The following is a 19751-nucleotide window of genomic DNA, read 5'->3' on the forward strand; positions in this document are numbered from 1 at the left end:
TACAAGCTCTTTTGATTACCTATGAGAGTCGTGAGATTACTCAAACAAGATAAGACAATTATATTTGCAGCAATACTTCTCTTTCAATTAAAGTAGAATCATAAACAACTTTCAAATCAATTCGAAACTCTTTCAACGAATTCAAGCAGTAACAGAACTCAATTCCTTGAATAATAATCAAAACACAATATTTGTCAATAACCCTAAGAAGGACTATTGCATAGTGAAGAAATTGCTCATCACATGAGTATTAGGAGGGCAAGAAAATATTACAACCCATGAATTCAAACAAAATTTTGTATTGAATGATTTAGATGATGTACTCAAATTCTTCGTTGTTTTCTTGCCTTCCTCTCTCCAAAAGTTGCTCCCAAAATTCTAGATACCTAGTTTGGGACGAGCTTAGGCTTCATATAGGTTAAGGAGAATGTCCAAAAATTATAAAAATAGGACTGATTTAAACTTTCCGTAAGCGGGCGAGCGCTGCGGCGCACCTGGGAGCTTGGGCGCGCACCTGTGCGCGCATCTCCTCCAGGTCGTCTGCCTCATGTGCGCGCTCATACGCATACTAGCCTTTCGCGCAGTTCTTTTTCCTCCTCTTTAGCTCTTTTTTCTCCCAAATTATCTGTTATTCGTTCCATATTCATCTCATCTACACCTCCACCAAAAAAGCAACACATTAGACCATAATTCAAGCAAAATCCCTATCAAATCAACCCGATTAGAGACAAGAAGGGTCTAAAATGTCAAGAAATATTAACTCATCACCTGACAGAATGTAGTTGCTGGGCAATTGATTTTTTGTTTGCATATTTTTTTTGTGTAATCTTGTTTATGTAGTAAAAGATAATTTTTCCTTTATATCACCTTTCTTCCTCATTTTTCCACCATTCTTCCTTATTTCTTTACTTTTTTCTTATTTATTTTTTCACTTTCTTCATTATTTCACCTTTTTTCTTCAGTTCTCTATATGAGTTTCCTTTGAATTTCTCTCTCTCTCTCTCTCTCTCTCTTATTTTCTTTAAAATAATTTATTCTCTTTCGTGTTTTAGTCTTATTTTATGTCTTATACGTATTATTGAAAGAACACCCATTTATATCTTCTTATTAAACTCAAGACCTTGTAGAGAATAAAGTTAAATCTCTTAAAACATGTGTGTGTAATCTAGAATTAGAGAATGTAGTTGCTGGGCAATTGATTTTTTGTTTGCATAATTTTTTTGTGTAATCTTGTTTATGTAGTAAAAGATAATTTTTCACAAATACAACACTATATGCCTTCATTGATTTTTTATTGTGTTGCAAAGTGAATATAAAGAAGTACTTATACAATTGGAGTCTAGCATAAATCACAACCACAATTAAACCTAAAATTAATACATTACATTAGATGCTATTTTGGCCAAAACTCCTAGAATTAATTAGTCATCTGAGAATAATACATCATGAGTAAACTATATAAAAACTTATTACAAACCATAAGTTATATAGTTGACAGACGCACCTTTAAGAATTCAAGATATGGTTTTAATATATAGAAAATATAGTTCAAGAGGGTTTTTGGGGATCCCAGACAGTTTAAGTAGGTAACTGACAAAAAAAATGATAGATTGGAGGGGGGGAGGGGGGAGGTAGGCTGAGTTAAATAGCCACGTGTAGTGCCACATGACATATTTTTTAGATAATTAGGAGTGTGTATTAGACGCACCTCTAAGAATGCAATGTGGAGGTTTTAATATAAGAAGAATATAGTTCAGGAGGATTTTAGGAACACCGAATAATTTAAATACGAAACTGATAAGGCTTGATAGTTTATGGTATTAACTCTTTTTTTATTATTAATACTAGGTAGTTAAATCTATACTACATTAAAAACACGAAACCCATATCGAAATGTCGTTCGTTTTTTTATCCACTTATATATATATATATATATATATATATATATATATATATATATATATATATATAATGTTAGATATAATTGTAATTGTAACCAATAAATATTTTTTTGTGGAAAAAAAATGAAAAACTATCGTGTATTACCGTTTTTTGTTGGCTATATATTGCTCTCTTTATTTATTTAGATTTATGGTTCTTTAGTGCCGTATGGCTTTTCTTTAGATTTAGGATTCTTTAGGTTTTGTTTTGGATTCTTTATTCATTTAAGTTTGAGATTCTTTTAATACCCATGTTATTTTCGCTTAAAGATTCTTTAGGCTGGAGATTCATTTCCTTTATTTAAGATTTAAAATTCACTTTAGGTTTTTTAGAATATGTATATGAAGTTTAATTTGGTGCATTTAACCATAGTAATGCTATCAACCATTTCAATTTATTCTACAATTTTCAATTTGGTATAGTACTTTTACACAGCGAAACAATAACCATTCTTCTATTAATTAGTTGGTTGTGTTCCCTTGTTTCAGGTTTAAACAACCATTGCCGCAAGGAATAATAGTACATATTTCTTGAGGTAATTTATTTTTCTCGATATATAAATTTTTTTTCAAAGATTAATTCTATATGTCAATCTCAATGAAGGTTAAAGTCCAATATATTATAAAATTGTGTATGTCAAAGGTATTACCAAGAATTATATTCGTAGTTAAATTTTGTTTAAAATAAAAAAACTCGAGCAAAAGAACAAAGTAAAGTAAAAACAGTAACTACGCCAACTTCAGAGTTTTACCTATTATTAGGATGGTTATATTATGCTCCCTCCGTCTCATATTATGTGTCGCGTTTCTTTTTTACACGTCCCTTAAGAAATATTAATTAGGAAAGAGATTAAACTATTCTACACTTATTTATGTGTTAAAATATAATCGCTTTTTATTGAATATTTATTCTATTTAGGTGTTATCTCTATCTTCAAGAACAATTACTATTACTAAGGGATTAGAATATTTGTTCTATTTTTGTAAATTTAAGAAAGTTCAAATTACACATTGGCTGTTCTTTTTGTTCATCCATGAAATTACTAAAGACTAATTATGACAAACAAAAACAAAACTTTATTATTAATTAAATTATTCAAATTCCGCGTCTAAACTATCGTCAACAAGTTTTAACCAATTGAAAATTCCTTTTTAAGCCTATGTTTATATTTATTTGTCTAGCAATCTTTTTGCTTTTCCTCGACATGATGAAGACAACTAAATGCAAGTGATTATGATATAAATTTATTTTTAAATGGATGACATTCCGAAAACCAAATTATTTAAATTTAATTTAACTCTATAATCATACGGCTATACGAGGAATTGATAAGAATAATATAGTGTGAGATTGTTTTAAGGACATTGTAGAAGTAAGACTTTTTCTCTTTGTTGAGTTAGCTAAATATCACTAATCTTCATCACTTTCATATGCTTGAATTTTTCCTTTTAATTTATTTTATAATTCAATAATATATTATTAAATATTATGTAATTTTTTAAAAATAATTATACTCAACGATAGAGTACACGCCATGCGCTTATGTTGTAACTAGTAAATTTAAAAAGACGAAAGATGATACCTCAAAAGAAATGAATGAAAGAAGTGTAGAAAGCCGAAATAAGTTATTGGTGGGTTGATTGACCTTGGTCAAAATAAAAAAATTGTCATTAAAGTCGACCTCCTTTTTATTTTACATGATTAAAGTTGACCTCTGTCACTGCAGATTCTCTCACTCATAATCTAGCTATCATATCACGTTCCCTAAACTATGCCACGTGTCTACCACAACCTCAACGCCTGTACGTTTATCAAACCCTAAATCCCCCTCTCCGACCTATATACGTTCCCCTTTCTCACCATTTCGCTCCTCTTCTTCCCCTTTCACTCAATCCTGCTCTCACTCGTACAAACATATCCTGTCGAAATTTCCAGAATTAAATCCTCCGAATTCACCAAAACCTATGCCTTTTTTTCCATTTAATTCACAATAATGTGGTTCCTCGTACCTCAGTTGAACTGTTTTGAAAAATTTAAAAAGTGCCTCGTATTTATCGTATAATAGTAACAGGGTCAGATATCGGGTTATCCATTATCAGTGGAGGAGTCAATGAAGAGATACGATGTGGGATACGCGCTGGCTCCAAAGAAACGAGCCAGTTTCATTCAACTATCCCTCGTCAACCTCGCGAAGGAACGAGGAATCGATCTCATCAAAATCGATACAGATAAGCCGTTGATTGATCAAGGACCGTTCGATTGCGTGCTCCACAAACTCTACGGCGACGATTGGAAGCGTCAGTTGAAGGACTACGCTTCCCAAAACCCTCACGCGCTCATAATCGACTCGCCCGAATCGATTGAGCGGTTGCACAATCGGATTTCGATGCTTCAGGTTGTGACGGAGCTCGAGATCGAGGGCCAAATGGCGTCGTTTGGGATTCCTAAGCAGACTGTAATATACGATGCGAAAATGGTGTCGGCTTTATACCTTGAAAATGAAGGGTTGAAATTTCCTGTGATTGCGAAACCATTAGTGGCTGATGGAAGTGCGAAGTCACATAAAATGTTACTTGTGTTTAACAAAGACGGGCTAGGAAAATTGAAACCGCCCATTGTGTTACAGGAGTTTGTGAATCACGGGGCAGTGATTTTTAAGGTGTATGTGGTTGGTGATTATGTGAAATGTGTTAAGAGGAAGTCATTACCCGATGTGACGGAGGATAATTTAGGGAGACCAGAGAGTTACTTGTCGTTTTCGCAGGTTTCTAATTTGAATACATGTGAAAAGAATGATGATAAATACTATAAATTGATGAATTTGGATGATGCGGAATTGCCCCCTTTGAGTTTTCTTACTGATATAGCTAGGGGACTTAGGCGGGCAACGAAATTGCATCTTTTTAACTTTGATGTGATTAGGGATAATAGAGTTGGAAATAGATATCTTGTCATTGATATTAACTATTTCCCTGGGTATGCAAAGATGCCGAATTATGAGAGCGTGTTAACTGACTTTTTCTGGGATGTATTGAATCAGAACGATAAGGGTATTGAGAGTTTAACGAAGGGTAATTGCGAAAAGGAAGTTAGGGTTTTGGTCGGGAATAACGGGTGTGGTGAGGATGAAGGAGCATTGCCTGTGTCACCTATTAAGAAGGAAGATAACGAGAACCCTATTCTGGTTTAAAATGTGAAGTGCAGAATTCAAACTGGTATAGCTTGTAGTTGGCCACTGGTTGCTATGGCGAATTTGCTGAAGTGTCGGATTTTTCTCTTGCAAGTTACAAAGGTTAAAGTAAGCTGAGGGTACTCATTTAGGTAGGAGTTGGTATAGCAGTGAATAAGTAGGTTCTTTGATCTGATATTGCCTTCTGAAGGCATTAGATGGTAATCTTTGTTCAACATGTACATTCTATCTTTGCAGTGAGATAGGTACTTCCGCAGATACTCTTTCTCAGGAAAACTAAGTTTTTCCTTTAAGGCAATTGTAATTCCTGGATGAAAATATCTTAATGTGTGCTTTTGACTACTTTGATAAATGAATTTTTCTGTTTTTTCAATGAGTATTCTCTCAAGTTTTTTCCCCATTGTACTGCTTTTACAGGATGATTTTATTTGCCTATGACTTTTGCATTTTGAAATGATGTCACTTACTGGTTATTTAATTTATGCTTGCAAGAGGAATCAGATTCCTGAGAGATTTATCTCTATCACATCGGCATGATGGATTCTTTATTTGATTGTCTATCGTGTGGAAGCTATTATGAGGTTGTCTCTACAGGAATATTCCTTTTCTGAACCACAGTTCAAATCTTTATTTGGTAGCTTAAGACTAACATATGTTGAATATCAACTGACTGTATCTTTTTCTAATATGGTAAATAATTTTATTGATGTTGGGAAAATCAGCTGATTGTATCTTATGCAATATATCTTTGTCAGAGGCAGAATTAGTTCATCATGAGCCTCAAGGAAACCCCTTTTTGCTTGTTCTATATTCGCATAATATGGGTAAACCAATTAATCCTAGAGCTTGATTCACCAATAAGTAAGGCTCGAGAGGTACTAATGTATCTATTTATTTTTTGTTTAGTTTTTATTACTCTCTTTTCCATTTGACCACTCAAGAATAAATGTTGAATTCTCTTGCTGCACTAGTGTTATTCCTGAACTTTTGCTATTTAACCCATATGATTGGGACCCGTCTGAAGAACATAAAACTATTAGTATTGGCCTTTTTTTCTCTAAGATTTTGCTACCAAGTTGTTTGTGTTTGGGAAACCCTTCGTCATAGATTCAATAGATTGTGTTAGTTGGCGGGTTTCTTGAAGATTGATTAGTGAGCGCATTCATTACAGTATTAGGATATTAGTTTTGAGTGGAGTTTATTCTTTTGTTGTACTGTTGTAAGACTGGCAAGGTTATATAGTAAGTGCATATTGGGAATCTTACATCCAACATATCTACTAGGTGAGTATCATAGTAATGTGGATGTTAAGTATACAAGATCAATGATTAGATTTAAAGCAAGTAGCACATATAGAAGATAAAATGGAGAGACATATCAAAAATAAGATAAAATATTAGATGGTCTTTGAGATAGTTTGGTCATGACCTACATCGGCCCCCCTTAGCACCGGTCTGTAGGTGTAAAACCATGGTATTTGAAGTTGTTTAAAAGGGATAGTAGACCTAAAATTACATGGAAGGAAATTTTGTGAAAGATCTACAATCTCTTGAAATCCATATCTAGTTGGCAAAAAATATGGCATAACGGAAGAAAAGGAGCCATATAGGTGATATCAATTAGTTGGGATGAAGGTTTAGCCATGTTGGTACATTACTTTAGGTCCAATATCTGAAATGAATCTTTTAGTCTTCTAGATATTTGTATGCCAGTAGAGAATGTAGATAACTTCTAGTTCTAGAGAACTTAACTTTTTAAACATTGGCTTGAGATGGGTCTAATGTGAGTGACATGGACATTTAGAATTCCAACTAGCTTGGGGTTGAGTCATAGTTATTGTGATTGCTGTATTATGGCATCAAGCTTTTAATGTTTTAGATGAGAGTTCTTTTATTTTTTTATTTTATAGTATTTTAGACGTGAGTTGCCACTTACAAATAGGCAATTTTTGTAAAGATATTGATTATTTGGGAACTCCCCAGATCATCACTATCTTGTGATTTGAGTTACAGTTACATCTTACCTGCATTGATATTTTTCCTTTCATGTACGAGGCTTGTTTTAGTTAATATTTTAGACTGAAAGCTTTGCCTTGTTTCAGAAAGTTGCATGAATTTCCTGCTGACTTGTTTATTTGAAGTTTTAGTCTGAGACATGATATCGTGCGCTACATATGAGGATAAGGACCCTAAAATATCAGTGTGAATTATGATTTGTTAATTAGATATTTTAGGGCTTCATATTTTACAAATTAGTCAATATGACATGCATTGTTTAGTGTGTTGGCGTGATAAACTTATGGATAGTAATTATGATATAGATATTTGGCATGATTTACTTTTCTGCGTTTCATTCTTTTTTGGATAGTAAAATAATTGCTACTTAGCAGTTTGATGTAGATTGTGTGCATCTTTTTCATTTATCAGTATATTTTCATGTTTAGTCACAACTGCCCCAGGTTTGAATTGGTAAAACTTGGTTGACTTCAACACAGAGAGATGACAGCAGTTCACATGAGTTTCCTGGATCAAATTGGCTGTAACCTGAGTGCTGACGATTGATCATGTGTAAGTACTAAGTACAAGTGAATGTCTGCTATGTCAGTTCCTTGATCTTCTCATTCCCTCATTCCAGTGTACCCTCACATCTCCTCATGCATTGCATGCATAGCTGCTATTTCACGATCTTGCACTGGAGGATTTGTTATTGAATATTTTGGTAAGTTGGTATACTCCATCAAACAGGATAACAACTTGATTAGGTTACTGATTTTGTCCTGGGAAAATGATCAGCTTGGCCGCAAAGAGTGAGTACTCTTTTCCATGCTATATGTATACTACTGGAAGGTTAAGTAGCAAATGCTTGACCAAGGACCTATATGTGTACTGGTGTCAAAGTCCACCAATATGTGTACTGGTGTCAAAGTCCACCACTTTCTGTAATGTCATTTTTATAATTGCAAAATGTCTCAGGTTGAAGGATCAAATATTGCTTTAGTTAATAAAACTGATGCAGAACTTTTTAAGCACTTCAAGTGTCGAACCTAACTTTGGTAATGCATTCGTCCTTTCGGTTTTAGCAACATGTACCTTTAGTTGATAATCAGTTTTGTTCCTGGTCTAACTACTAGAATATATGTTTCCAAAGTTCAGGTTCTCCTTCTAGGAATAACTCTTTAAAGTATAGCTAGTAGGATAGTGACAAAATACATGTTGTGAAGTAAAAGAAAAGATAACAAGTACCTAGTCGACTTATTTTTTGCTGTCTTACAGGATTAACTTCTTGTGTTTGTGTTGGATATGAGTATTCCCTTGCCTAAATTGTTATATTCATGGCCTTATGCATTTCCACTTGTAGAAAGCAGTACACGTAAGGGTGTGCAACAATTATCTGAAAACTCTGTTTGGGCACCAGTTGTTGGATATACTCAGCTAGCAGTGGTCCTGAGCCCTGTGCCTGCCTGCATCTTTGATTTAAAAGAAGTTAGAACTGAGGCATCCGACTCCGTCATGCTAGCTTCTTCAGCCGATGGTTTCCTGAATCCCTTCGCGCTGCATTAACCCTTGGAAACCTAGATTGCAAATTCAGACGACTCAGAGTAATTTTATATTGTTCCTTATGCTGAGTTCATGATTTAGGCTGTCTTTTAGTACATTATCTGGATGATCCTCAGTGCTCTTCTTGCAGCTTAACATGCCTTGGATTGGGATTAGTGGACTTGCAAGTGTAAAGTGTTATATAATCTGCTGGGGGGACTCGAGGAAAATAAGATGGCATATTTGGAGATACTTTTCTCTTGATACACAATCGCTAGGTCATCCCCCCCCCCCTCACACACACATTTCTTGAAATTTGAAGAAGCTATGAAGTAAAACATTAGTTATTGATCTAAAATTGGATTTATAATGAATGTATAAGACTTTAAGTAACTTCAAAGAGCAGATTAAGGTTGGTTTGGATGGAAATATGCGATTTTCAAGTAACACTGAAAACGATTCATATGAATTATGCGGATTGTATATTTCAATATTCAAATTATTTTTAATCTATCAAAATGATTTGGTCTTACGGATTTGAAATATAAAGGCCAAAATCCTCAATTTTAAATATACCACAAGATAGTTACTTAATATTTTGTAAAAACTAGCTGCAGTAGCCAATTTTTAAACTAGTAATTAGAATTTAGCCACTATTTCAAATGCTGTAAAAAGATAACCAATTTTTTGTTAAAATAAGTATGAAAATAATAATAGAATAGCGTAATTTACAACTGGTAATTGAAAGATAACCACACTTTCAAAGTAATTGAATTTTAACCATTTTTTCAGATAAAATTTGAATAAAAACAACTTAAAATTTTGAAAATATTCAGTATAATATGCTGGAGTTTGAATTTTTTACATATGAGATTATTGTGCTGGAATTTCATAATGTGCTGGAGTTCCAATACAATATGCTGGGAGTTTATACGCAAGAGCTCCGAAATCCAGCATATTATGTTGGAACTTTCCGTATTTTAGCTAAAATAGTGGCTATTTTTTAATGACTTTGCAAACAATGGTTATTTCTTAATTACCAGTCCAAAAACTAGCCAGCTTATGCTATTTTCACTGTTTTCCCCCCTTTTCTTATTCACCTTCCCTTTAAATCTCTAGCCCAAAGGACTCTGCTCTTTGAAGGAGGGATTTTTTTGTGTGTATATATATATATATATATATATATATATAAATAATTTGTATGGCATTTGTATACTCGACGTACAAAATATATACAATTTATTTATGTTTTCTTCTTCGAGTTACCATCTTAAATTTCAGCCAAAACCAATTCGAATCTTCACCAAATTCTCTCAAAATTGAGATATAAACTTCAAATAATTTTCTTAATCATTTGTAACAATATCCAATCCAAACAAATAATAATTTTTTAAAATTTAATTTTTGATTTCTAGTAGTTAATGTGGCTACCACCTCAATTTTAGGTAAATGAACTCTTAGGCCCGGGCTTAGAATTCACGTGGCAACTCCCAACATATCACGTCATTGGATGCAAAGTGTGTTTTAGAAAACACAAAAGGACTACAAATTTTATTTCAGAACAAATTATTGTTTCGTTTCTTTTTTTTTTTTTTTTGGGTATTTTTTAACTTTGTAGCAGTTCTTTGTTGTGCCATGCCCATGTTGTCCAGCGAAAGGTCCAATGACCTAATTCTATTTTCTTTTTGTTTCCATTTCTATTCAGAATTGGATTCGATTTTTATTCCTATTTGGATTTGGCTTTAAGAGAAAGAACCATTCATTATTTATAAATAGAGCAAACTTGGAGAATTGTTCTATCATTGGTATACGTCTTTGAAATACTTTAGCACATAAGGGTGATTTTTGAGAGGGCTTTCATCTAGAGAGAAGAAAGAAGAAAAAGTATTTGTTTCTCTACAGTCTTTTTTGTTCCGACCAACCAGCTTCAAATCATGTTTTTTGACTCGTTCACCGTTGGATCGAGTTAAAATTTTGACCAAGTTGTTAGGAACACTCAGTCAAAATTTCAGCCCGATCTAACGGTGAACGGATAGGAAAACATGATTTGAAGCTGGCTGGCCGGAACAAAAAAACTGCAGCAAAACAAACACTTTTTCTCTCTCCTCTCTCTGGATGAAAGCTCTCTAAAAAAATCACTCTTATGTGCTCTTTCAAAGACTTATACCAATGAGTATAGAATAATTCTCCAAGGTTGCTCTATTTATAGATAATGAGTGGTTCTTTCTTTTAAAGCCAAAACCAACTCTAAATAGGAATAAAAATTAAATCCAATTCCGAATAAGAATGGGAAAACCAAAAGAGATTAGAATTAGGCCATTGGATCTTTGGCAGGACAACATGGGCATGGCCCAACAAACTTCCCCTCCAGCAAGGGGGCCAAATATATCTTCAAGTAGAGGAGTTATTGACATGCTTCATGCCTGCCAATTTTCTGCACTCATGCTTATCTGAAGCCACTGCTTTCGTCAATATATCTGAAGGATTGTCATCAACGTGTATCTTTTCAACCTCAAATAATTTCTCTTCCACAATCATTCTTTCCAATGAAACTTTCTATTTATATGTTCTGTCTTATAATGAAAAGTGGAGTGCTTGGTGAGACAGATAACACTCTGATTATCATAAAATAAGATGTACCTTGGTTGCTTAAAGCCAAGATCATTTATAAACTCCTGAATCCATAATAATTCTTTGGCACCTTCGGTGGCAGCAATATATTCGGCTTTTTTGGTGGATAGAGCTATCCACTTATATGGTCTAGATTTCTAAGAAACAGCTCCCCATGCGAAAGTGATCAAATAACCAAAAGTGGATCTTGAATTTTCAAGATTGCCTCCTAAATCAGAGTCTGTGAAACAAACAAGTTTAGGCTTGCCACTGCCAAAAGCACAACTTCAAATCAATAGTACCTTTCAGATACCTTAATTTCCATTTTACTACATTCCAATGTCCCCTTCCAAGATTAGAAAGGAATCTACTAACAGTACCAACTACATGTACAATATCGGGTGTAGTGCAAATCATAGCATACATCAAACTACATACAACAGAAGAGTAAGGAATACGAGACATATTATTTTTCTTCATCAGTAGATGTGCTCGGCTAATTGTAATAATCCAGCCGGTTGTTTTGAGTACTAAAGCCCCATTTTTCCTATTTTATGCCTTACTTATGTGTTATTGTGATTGTGTGACTTGTTGGGGTAATTGGTTTGGTTTCGGGGAGGTTTTGTAGTGGATTGAAATACTTAATCCCAAGGTTGGAAGCCTAGTTAGTAAGAGTAGACCAGAGTTTGGCTTGTATGTAGACGACTCAAAAATAGAGTTTTGATGATTTTAATAGTTTCGTACAGTGATTTTGGACTTAGGCACATGCCTGTATTTGGATTTGGAGGTCCGTAGGTTAATTTGAAGCTTTTTGGCAAAAGTTGGAGGTTTGGAAGGTTCAGAAGTTTGACCGAGAATTGACTTTGCTGATATCGGGTTCAGATTTTAGTTTTGGAAGCTGGAATAGGATCGTGGCATCATTTGGGACTTGTGTGCAAAATTTAAGGTCATTTCGGGTTGGTTTGATGTGATTCGAAAGGAGTTTTGGAAGATGGAAGTTCATTAGTTTTATTAGGTTTGAATTGGCATGCGATTTGTGGTTTTGGTGTTGTTTCATGTGAATTGAGGCTTCAAGTAGGTTCATATTATGCTTTAAGACTTGTTGGTATGTTTGGATGGGGTCTCGGGGCCTCGGGTATGATTCAGATTGAGTTCGAGTCATCTTTGGAATTAGAGGGATTTCTGAAGTTTCTGATTCCTGATACATTCGCCCTGCGATGGATTGGCCGTAGGTGCGAGGCCACAGAAGCGGCAACTTGATTGCAGAAGTGGAGTGAGGCTGGGCAAGGCTAGGTCCGTAGATGTGGACTGACAGGTGAAGTTGCAGATGCGGAAGCGCAGGTGCGCTGAATGGTCCGCAAATGCGGAAGGTCGGAGGCTGAAGGAAATTCGCAAATGCGATATTTTGACCGCACCTACGGGATTGCATATGTGGTTAAGTGACCGCAGATGCGGAATCACTGCCAGAGTTTATATTTGAAGGGTTTCATTGTTTTTCTCATTTTGGGAGTTGTGGATCTCGGCTAAGGGCGAGTTTTGAGAGACTTTTTGCTGCAATTGATGAGGTAAGTGTAGTTTAATCACTTTTGATGATAGATATTGATTACTATTGATTATTATACCGAGTTTATGTGAATTTAAGGTGAAAGTTGAAGATTTTAGACTATGTTGTTGGAGAGTGAGATTTGATGATTTGAGGGTCGATTTGTGGTTGGAATTGGATGAAATTAGTATAGTTGGACTCGTATTTGAATGGGTGTTCGGAACTTGTGAGTTTTGTCGAGTTCCAGGGTGTGGGCTCGGGGTTGACTTTTTGGGTTGATTTGTATATTTGCTTCAAGACCGTAGCTTTATCATTTGGAATTGTTTCCGATGTATTTTATTGATGATATTAAGTTGCTTTGGCTAGATTCGTGTCTCTCGGAGGTTGATTTGCGTGGCAAGAGCTTTTTGGAGTATTGATTTTAGCTTTTTGAGGTAAGTAACTTATCTAAACTTGGATTTGAGTGTAATTAACCCTGGGAATAATGTTATGTGAGATGTATTGGGGTGACGTACGTGCTAGGTGACGGTCGTGTGTACGTGCACCAAAGTATTCATGATTTGAGGTGGCCTTTAGACTATTGCCGGACTTGTTTTGCTATCATGTATTGTTATATCCGTATTTTTTCCTACTCATTTGATTATTTGAGCTATGATACATGTTAGAAATCATGTTTAGGCTATGTGGTTATTTGGTTGAGATATAATGGGCTATTCCTGCTGTTTTGAGCTGTTTGCCTTAACTGTAGTCATATACTCAGCCATGATTCCTCATTTACATATCATATCTCAGTCTCTGGATATTCCTTATTTAATTCATCATATGTTATTGTTTTCCATATGTGATACTGTTTGGGCTGATTTCTATGAGGTTGTGAGCCTTAAGACTTGAGAGGTTGTAGACTGATGTGGGCCGTAGAGCCCTGTGGTGAGTGATATATGAATCGGGTTGCATATCGGAACATGCCATATTGGCTATTGATTGATATTTGGAACGGGTTGCACCCCGCTACTGGCCATGTTGGCTTTTGATTAGCGCTTGGGATGGATCCGCCCCTACGGAGTTTGACATGCCAGTAGTGAGTGCATGCACAATGATATATACACGTGCTTTGGTGAGGGGCATTGATGATAGGCACCCGTACAGTGCTGAGTGATTGTGTGTGTGTGTGATAAAGTGGGGCATTTGATCTAGGCACCTTGAGTTTGCTGAGAGTGAGGGTACTTGAGAATATCACTGTGGAATCATTCACTTGACATGTATATTTGACATGTAGGTATAGAGATGTATTTTCCTCATGCTAGCTGGTAAATCAAATGTTCTTATCTGTGTTGAGTTTTAACTGTTATAATTGGAAAGCATGCCTAAATTCCTGAATTGTGAATGAGCTGAACATAATATCATTGAATTATTTACTTATACTATTTTCGTTATATCCTGAGCTGTTATTAGTTATTGGTATCGGTCTCTGACTCTTTCTTCTGAGCTCGTCACAACTTTCAGCCCAATGTTAGGTTTGTTACTTATTGAGTACATGGAGTCGGTTATACTCATACTATACTCTGCACGTCATGTGCAGATCCAGGTACTTCTGGACGTGGTGATTGTTAGAGTTGTGTTGGTACCAACTTTTGAGAGACTACGAGGTGGCTTCTATGTCATGTGCAGACCTTGAAGTCCTCTTTCATTTATTTTATGTTATTAATGTTCTATTATTCAAATAGTTGTACTGAGGATTTGGCCTTGTATTTTGATATTCAGTAATGCTCATGTACTTGTTGACACCAGATCATTGGGATGGTTGTAGCAGTATCATCGTTGTTTTCTCAAATATTTCATGATATTTTCGCTGTTGAGTTTATTAAATTTTGTTTTATTGAACTTATTGTCATTGTGGAACTGTTGGCTTACCTAGCAAGTGGTGTTAGGATCTGTTGCGGCTCCGGTGGGAGTTGGATCGTGACAAGTTGGTATTAGAGCACTAGGTTTCTTAGGTCTCACGTGTCATGAGCAAGTTTAGTAGAGTCTGGCGAATCAATACGGAGACGTCTTTACTTATCTTCGAGAGGCTACCGAACTATTATGAAAACTTCACTTTCTTGTGTTCTTGCCATACAAATTTGTAAATTTCAAAGTCTGAACCTCTATTCTTTTATTCTCTCACCAATGGTGAGAACACGTTCAGCTGACCAGGTACCAGTATGACTAGTTAGGGCCGCAAGAGGCCAGGGCCAAGGTAGAGACCGAGTTGGGCCCCGCACGACCAGTTGCTATAATGGAAGAGCAGGTACCAGATACCCTTGAGCCGGTGGGACCAGCTCACACATCGGCGGTACCTATTATGATACCTGGTCTTCAGGAGGCTTTGGCTCAGATTTTGAGTGTGTGTATTGGCTTGGCTTAGGCTGTTTCGATGCCAGTTGCACCAGCTACCTCACAGGCTGGGGGAGGAGCTCAGACTCCTGTCGCCCGTACTCCAGAGCAGCTAGCTCAAGGTCATCAAACATTAGGGGTATTACCAGTTAAACCAGTTGTTGCTACTTGGGCCGAGGTTGGTCCACCTATGACTGATGCGGAGCAGAGGAGGTTGGAGCGATTTAAGAAGCTTGATCTGCCCGAGTTTAGCATAGGAAAGTCAAAGAATGCTGAGGATTTTCTGGACCGGTGTCATCGAATTCTTCGCACAACGAGTATTGTGGATATCGGTGGAGTTTCTTTCACTACTTTTTAGCTGACAGGAGCAACCGACAGATGGTGGCAATATTATGAGTTAGGCAGGCCAGCCGACACAACACCACTTTCATGGCATGAGTTCTTAGTTCTATTCTTAGATAAGGTTATTCCCCAGACTCACAGAGAGGAGCTGCATATAGATATTGAGCTGCTACATCATGGAGACATAACCGTGACTCAGTACGAGATAAGATTCACAGATTTAGCTCATCATGCAGTATTATTGGTTCCGACAGAGAGAGAGAGGGGGGGGGGGGGAGAGAGAGAGAGAGAGAGAGAGAGAGAGAGAGAGAGAGGATCAGGAGGTTCATTGATGGCCTCAACTATGGTCTATGTTACAGTTTGGCTCAAGAGGCCGAGACAGATGCAAGGTTTGATTGGTCGAGATTCGTAGGTGCTTGGATCAGGTTCGCAGGCTTGAACGCAAGGAGAGGGAGGGAAATAAACCCTGTGGTTCAGGTAGTTTTAGTGGTACCTCATCTGCAGGCTAGTCACATCACAACAGGGGTCGTCCTTTTAGGCCCTCTCAGATGGCTTATCAGGTTCCTCATGGTTCATCAGCTACCCAATGTTCGTACAACATTCATCCAGTTCAGTCATCTTTCCGCACACTCCAAGATCAGAGCTCGTACTGTGCTTTATCAATTCAGGGTTCGTCAATACTGGGTTCCTCCAAGGGTTATTCTAGTTCTAGGGGTCTGGTTCAGGCCCAACAATCATCCCTAGGTCGAGGCTGCTACGAGTGTAGGGAGTTGGGGCATGTGAGGAGGTTTTCCCCCCGTTTTATTGGAGGTCCCGTGTAGCAGAGAGGTCAGGTTATAACTCCCGCACCGGTTACTACACCACCCGTTCAACCAGATCGGGGTGGAGGTCGTACGGGTCGAGGTTGCCCTAGAGGGGGAGGTCCGTCAGGTGGTGGTCAGGCTCGATACTATGCTTTTCCCACCAGTCCAGAGGCAGTTTCTTCTGACACTATGATCATATGTATTGTTTCAGTTTGCCACAAGGATGCTTCAGTATTATTTGACACTAGTTCCACTTATTCATATGTGTCATCATACTTCGCTCATTATTTGGATATGCCTCGTGATTCTTTAGTTATTCCTGTTCATGTATCTATGCTGGTGGGTGATTCTATTATTGTGGACTATGCATATCGATCATGTGTGGTGACCATTGGTAGTTATGAGACGAGAGTTGATATTTTATTGCTTAGCATGGTTGATTTTGACGTGATTTTGGGCATGAATTGGTTGTTGCCATATCACACTATCCTTGATTGTCACGCTAAGACCATGATGTTGGCGATGTCAAGGGTGCCGAGGTTGGAGTGGAGAGACTCCCTGGATCATGTTCCTAAAAGAGTGATTTCACATTTGAAGTCTCAATGGATGGTTGAGAAGGGATGTTTGGCGTACTTGTCCTTCACGAGGGATGTTAGTGAGGATACTCCTACCGGTGAGTCAGTTCCGGTAGTGAGAGACTTCCCAAATGTGTTTCCAGCAGACCTGCCGGGCATGCCACCTGACAAAGAACATTGATTTTGGTATTGATCTGGTTCTGGACACTCAATCCATCTCTATTTCACCGTATCGCATGACACCTATAGAGATGAAGGAGTTGAAGTGTCACGCCCCGACTTCGGGGAGCGCAACCGGTGCTCAACAGAGTTACCTTGGTCGAGCAAGCCTGCACAGTGCCGTCTACCCAACTCACCCACAAATAAAGGGAAGAGTACATTTCATTAATAAGTCAACAAGAAGTCATATGAACAACACCGGTTCATTTCCATTAGTTACGTCATTAACAAGTTTTCAAAACAGTACATTGTACAATCATAGTTAAAGTGGAATAGATGATAAAATTATAACATTTTTAGTTTAAACTTCCCCAAAACAGACACAATCCACACTATGTCTGTCTCTAACAGGAACCCGGGAGTGCTATGACAGTGCCGGCAACAAGGCCCCGACTATACCTCAAAATGCTATGTACAAAGAATAGAAGATATAGGACCCCGAAATGAAGTGGGGCTCACCAAATCAGCTGAGGAGAGGGTGTGTAGCTATCACTGATTAATACCACCTGCTATGGAACCACCTGCATCCGTTAAAGATGCAGCGTCCCCGGTAAAAAGGACGTTAGTACATATGGAATAGTACTAGTATGTAAAACTAAGCACCCTCTCAATAGAACGAGCAATAGTAAAAAGAGAATAAAACATGATATCAATAAGAGACTCAAACGGTATCAAAGTGTCACATTAGGGGAAACGTAAATTTCAAGTAGGTTTCGGTAATTTATGTATGAAGATCTTTAGCACCGATATACCACTGTGTTTTAGCATGGAGTCCGATCTCAGCCCGACCGGCTAAGCCGTCTCACCCCGAGACATACACTCACAATACCACCATGTGCACTATATGGCATCCGATCTCAGCCCGATCGGCTAAGCCGTCTCACCACAATGCTGTGTGGGTTGACATTATATCACATCTAGCTAGCAATAATCTCATCCCATTTAAAGGAAAAACATCTCAACACACCAATCTCATCCCATATAAGGGGAAACAGTCTCATCACATTAACACGGGGATTTACCCCTCAATCACTCCTACACCGGCACGTGTAATTTCGAGGTTAGGTTGTTCCGACCTACCCTTCCTTGGTGACTAATCGATACTCCCAAATCATTTTTTATTAAAAGTATTTACCACTCAATTCATATTCTTTTACAGGTCATTCATTTTATTGACATCATTGGCCATAACGTAATATCATTCTTGGCACATTGGCCGTACTTCATAATTCAAGCTCAATATTCCATTTTCAATCATTATCGTGGATAATCAACAACAAGGCCTTTCAAATTAAGACACTAAGCATACATATGAGCAACCAAGAGTCTTAAGTGCACTGAGATTTCTTACACAATTGGCATTAGCTATCATTTGAAACGCAACTTGAAGCCATATCATTTAGCTAAGCAACCAATACTTTGAACACATTAACAAATAGTAGTACAACTTAACAAGAGCATTTGGAATACATATTGAACACAAAAGTCTTTTGACACAAGGTTTATTCGGAATAATCGATTCATAATGAGTAACTTGGGACTTGCAATGACATTGTGGGGTTCAATTCTAAGGGAACAGTTTAGCCAACATAACTTGCCTCGAGCCTTTTTAAATTACTACAATATTCCGGATTCTTAGCTCCTTCGATCTATTTGGAAATATAGCAAAATTGAACATAAATTAGGAGAGAGTTTATGGTTCCAGCTCATTTGAGCATTTTATCAAACACTAGGTGGGTATTATGATTTCAAGGTCCTCCCATGGTGGATTCTTTCACCCCACTACCCAAAGTCTACCCAATTTAGCTCAACATTCTTTCCCCAACCCTTAATAGTACATGCATGTAAAAATAAACAACTCCCATACCCAAGAATTGCCTTACTAATTACCTATTTTTAGTTAAATTTCGAAATTGAGGGTTAGGGTGTAAAATCTTACCTCTAGGATGAAGACCTAGTGTGTTTTCCTTGTTAATCTTCCAAGATTTGAGTAAGAATTGAGGAAAAATTGGTTGAGGAACTCTCTCCCTCTCTAGAGTACTTTCTCACTTTCAAAATATCAGGTTCTTACTTAAGAAATGGTCCATAGAGTATATATAACGAAATGGGGTCGGGTTATAAAAACCAAAAAAATAAAGCTCCAAAACAGAATCTGCGGTCGCACATGTGACCACATAATGCTTCTACAGTCCGCGAAATGGCCCTCTGGAACTGGGCACTCCTACCCCACTCTGCGGCCATTATGCGGTCCACGGACTTGTTCTGCGGTCGCATAATGTGACAAAACATCCCTCCGGAAAAAATCTTCATGCTCGTTCCGCGGTCGATGTGCGGCCCGCGAAATGGTTTTGCGACCGCATAATTAACCGCACAATACCATCCAAACTTGCCCAGTTTCCTGCTTCACTCTGCGGCTATTCTGCGGTCCGTAAAGTGATTTTGCGGCTGCATAGTGGGCCGCAGAAATGCCTTTTTCTACCAAAATTTTTCTTAAACTCCCTAGCGCACTATTCGTACATTTTACGGGGCCTTACAGGAAAGAACATTTTAGCCTTCCTCTCCACCACGGAACCTCGGGTTTTAGGTAAACTTTTACGGGGCCTTACATGAAGGAACATT

The 19751-nt window shown here is 37.3% G+C and overlaps 1 protein-coding gene across 1 annotated transcript; it reads left to right on the plus strand.

Moving 5' to 3' along the window:
* Nucleotides 1–3706: 3706 nt before the first annotated feature.
* On the plus strand, nucleotides 3707–5504 carry LOC104108064 (inositol-tetrakisphosphate 1-kinase 1-like). The gene has a single exon (XM_018774792.3). The coding sequence runs from the start codon at nucleotides 4052–4054 to the stop codon at nucleotides 5129–5131; it is 1080 nt and encodes a 359-aa protein (XP_018630308.1). The 5' UTR covers nucleotides 3707–4051; the 3' UTR covers nucleotides 5132–5504.
* The last annotated feature ends 14247 nt before the right edge of the window (nucleotides 5505–19751 follow it).

The sequence above is a fragment of the Nicotiana tomentosiformis genome, chromosome 8, assembly GCF_000390325.3.
Source record: "Nicotiana tomentosiformis chromosome 8, ASM39032v3, whole genome shotgun sequence".
Classification (NCBI taxonomy): Eukaryota; Viridiplantae; Streptophyta; class Magnoliopsida; order Solanales; family Solanaceae; genus Nicotiana; species Nicotiana tomentosiformis.

What these genes read in the sequence shown, in the direction of transcription:
- LOC104108064 (XM_018774792.3), top strand. Translation starts at nt 4,052, where the DNA reads ATGAAGAGATACGATGTGGGATACGCGCTGGCTCCAAAGAAACGAGCC.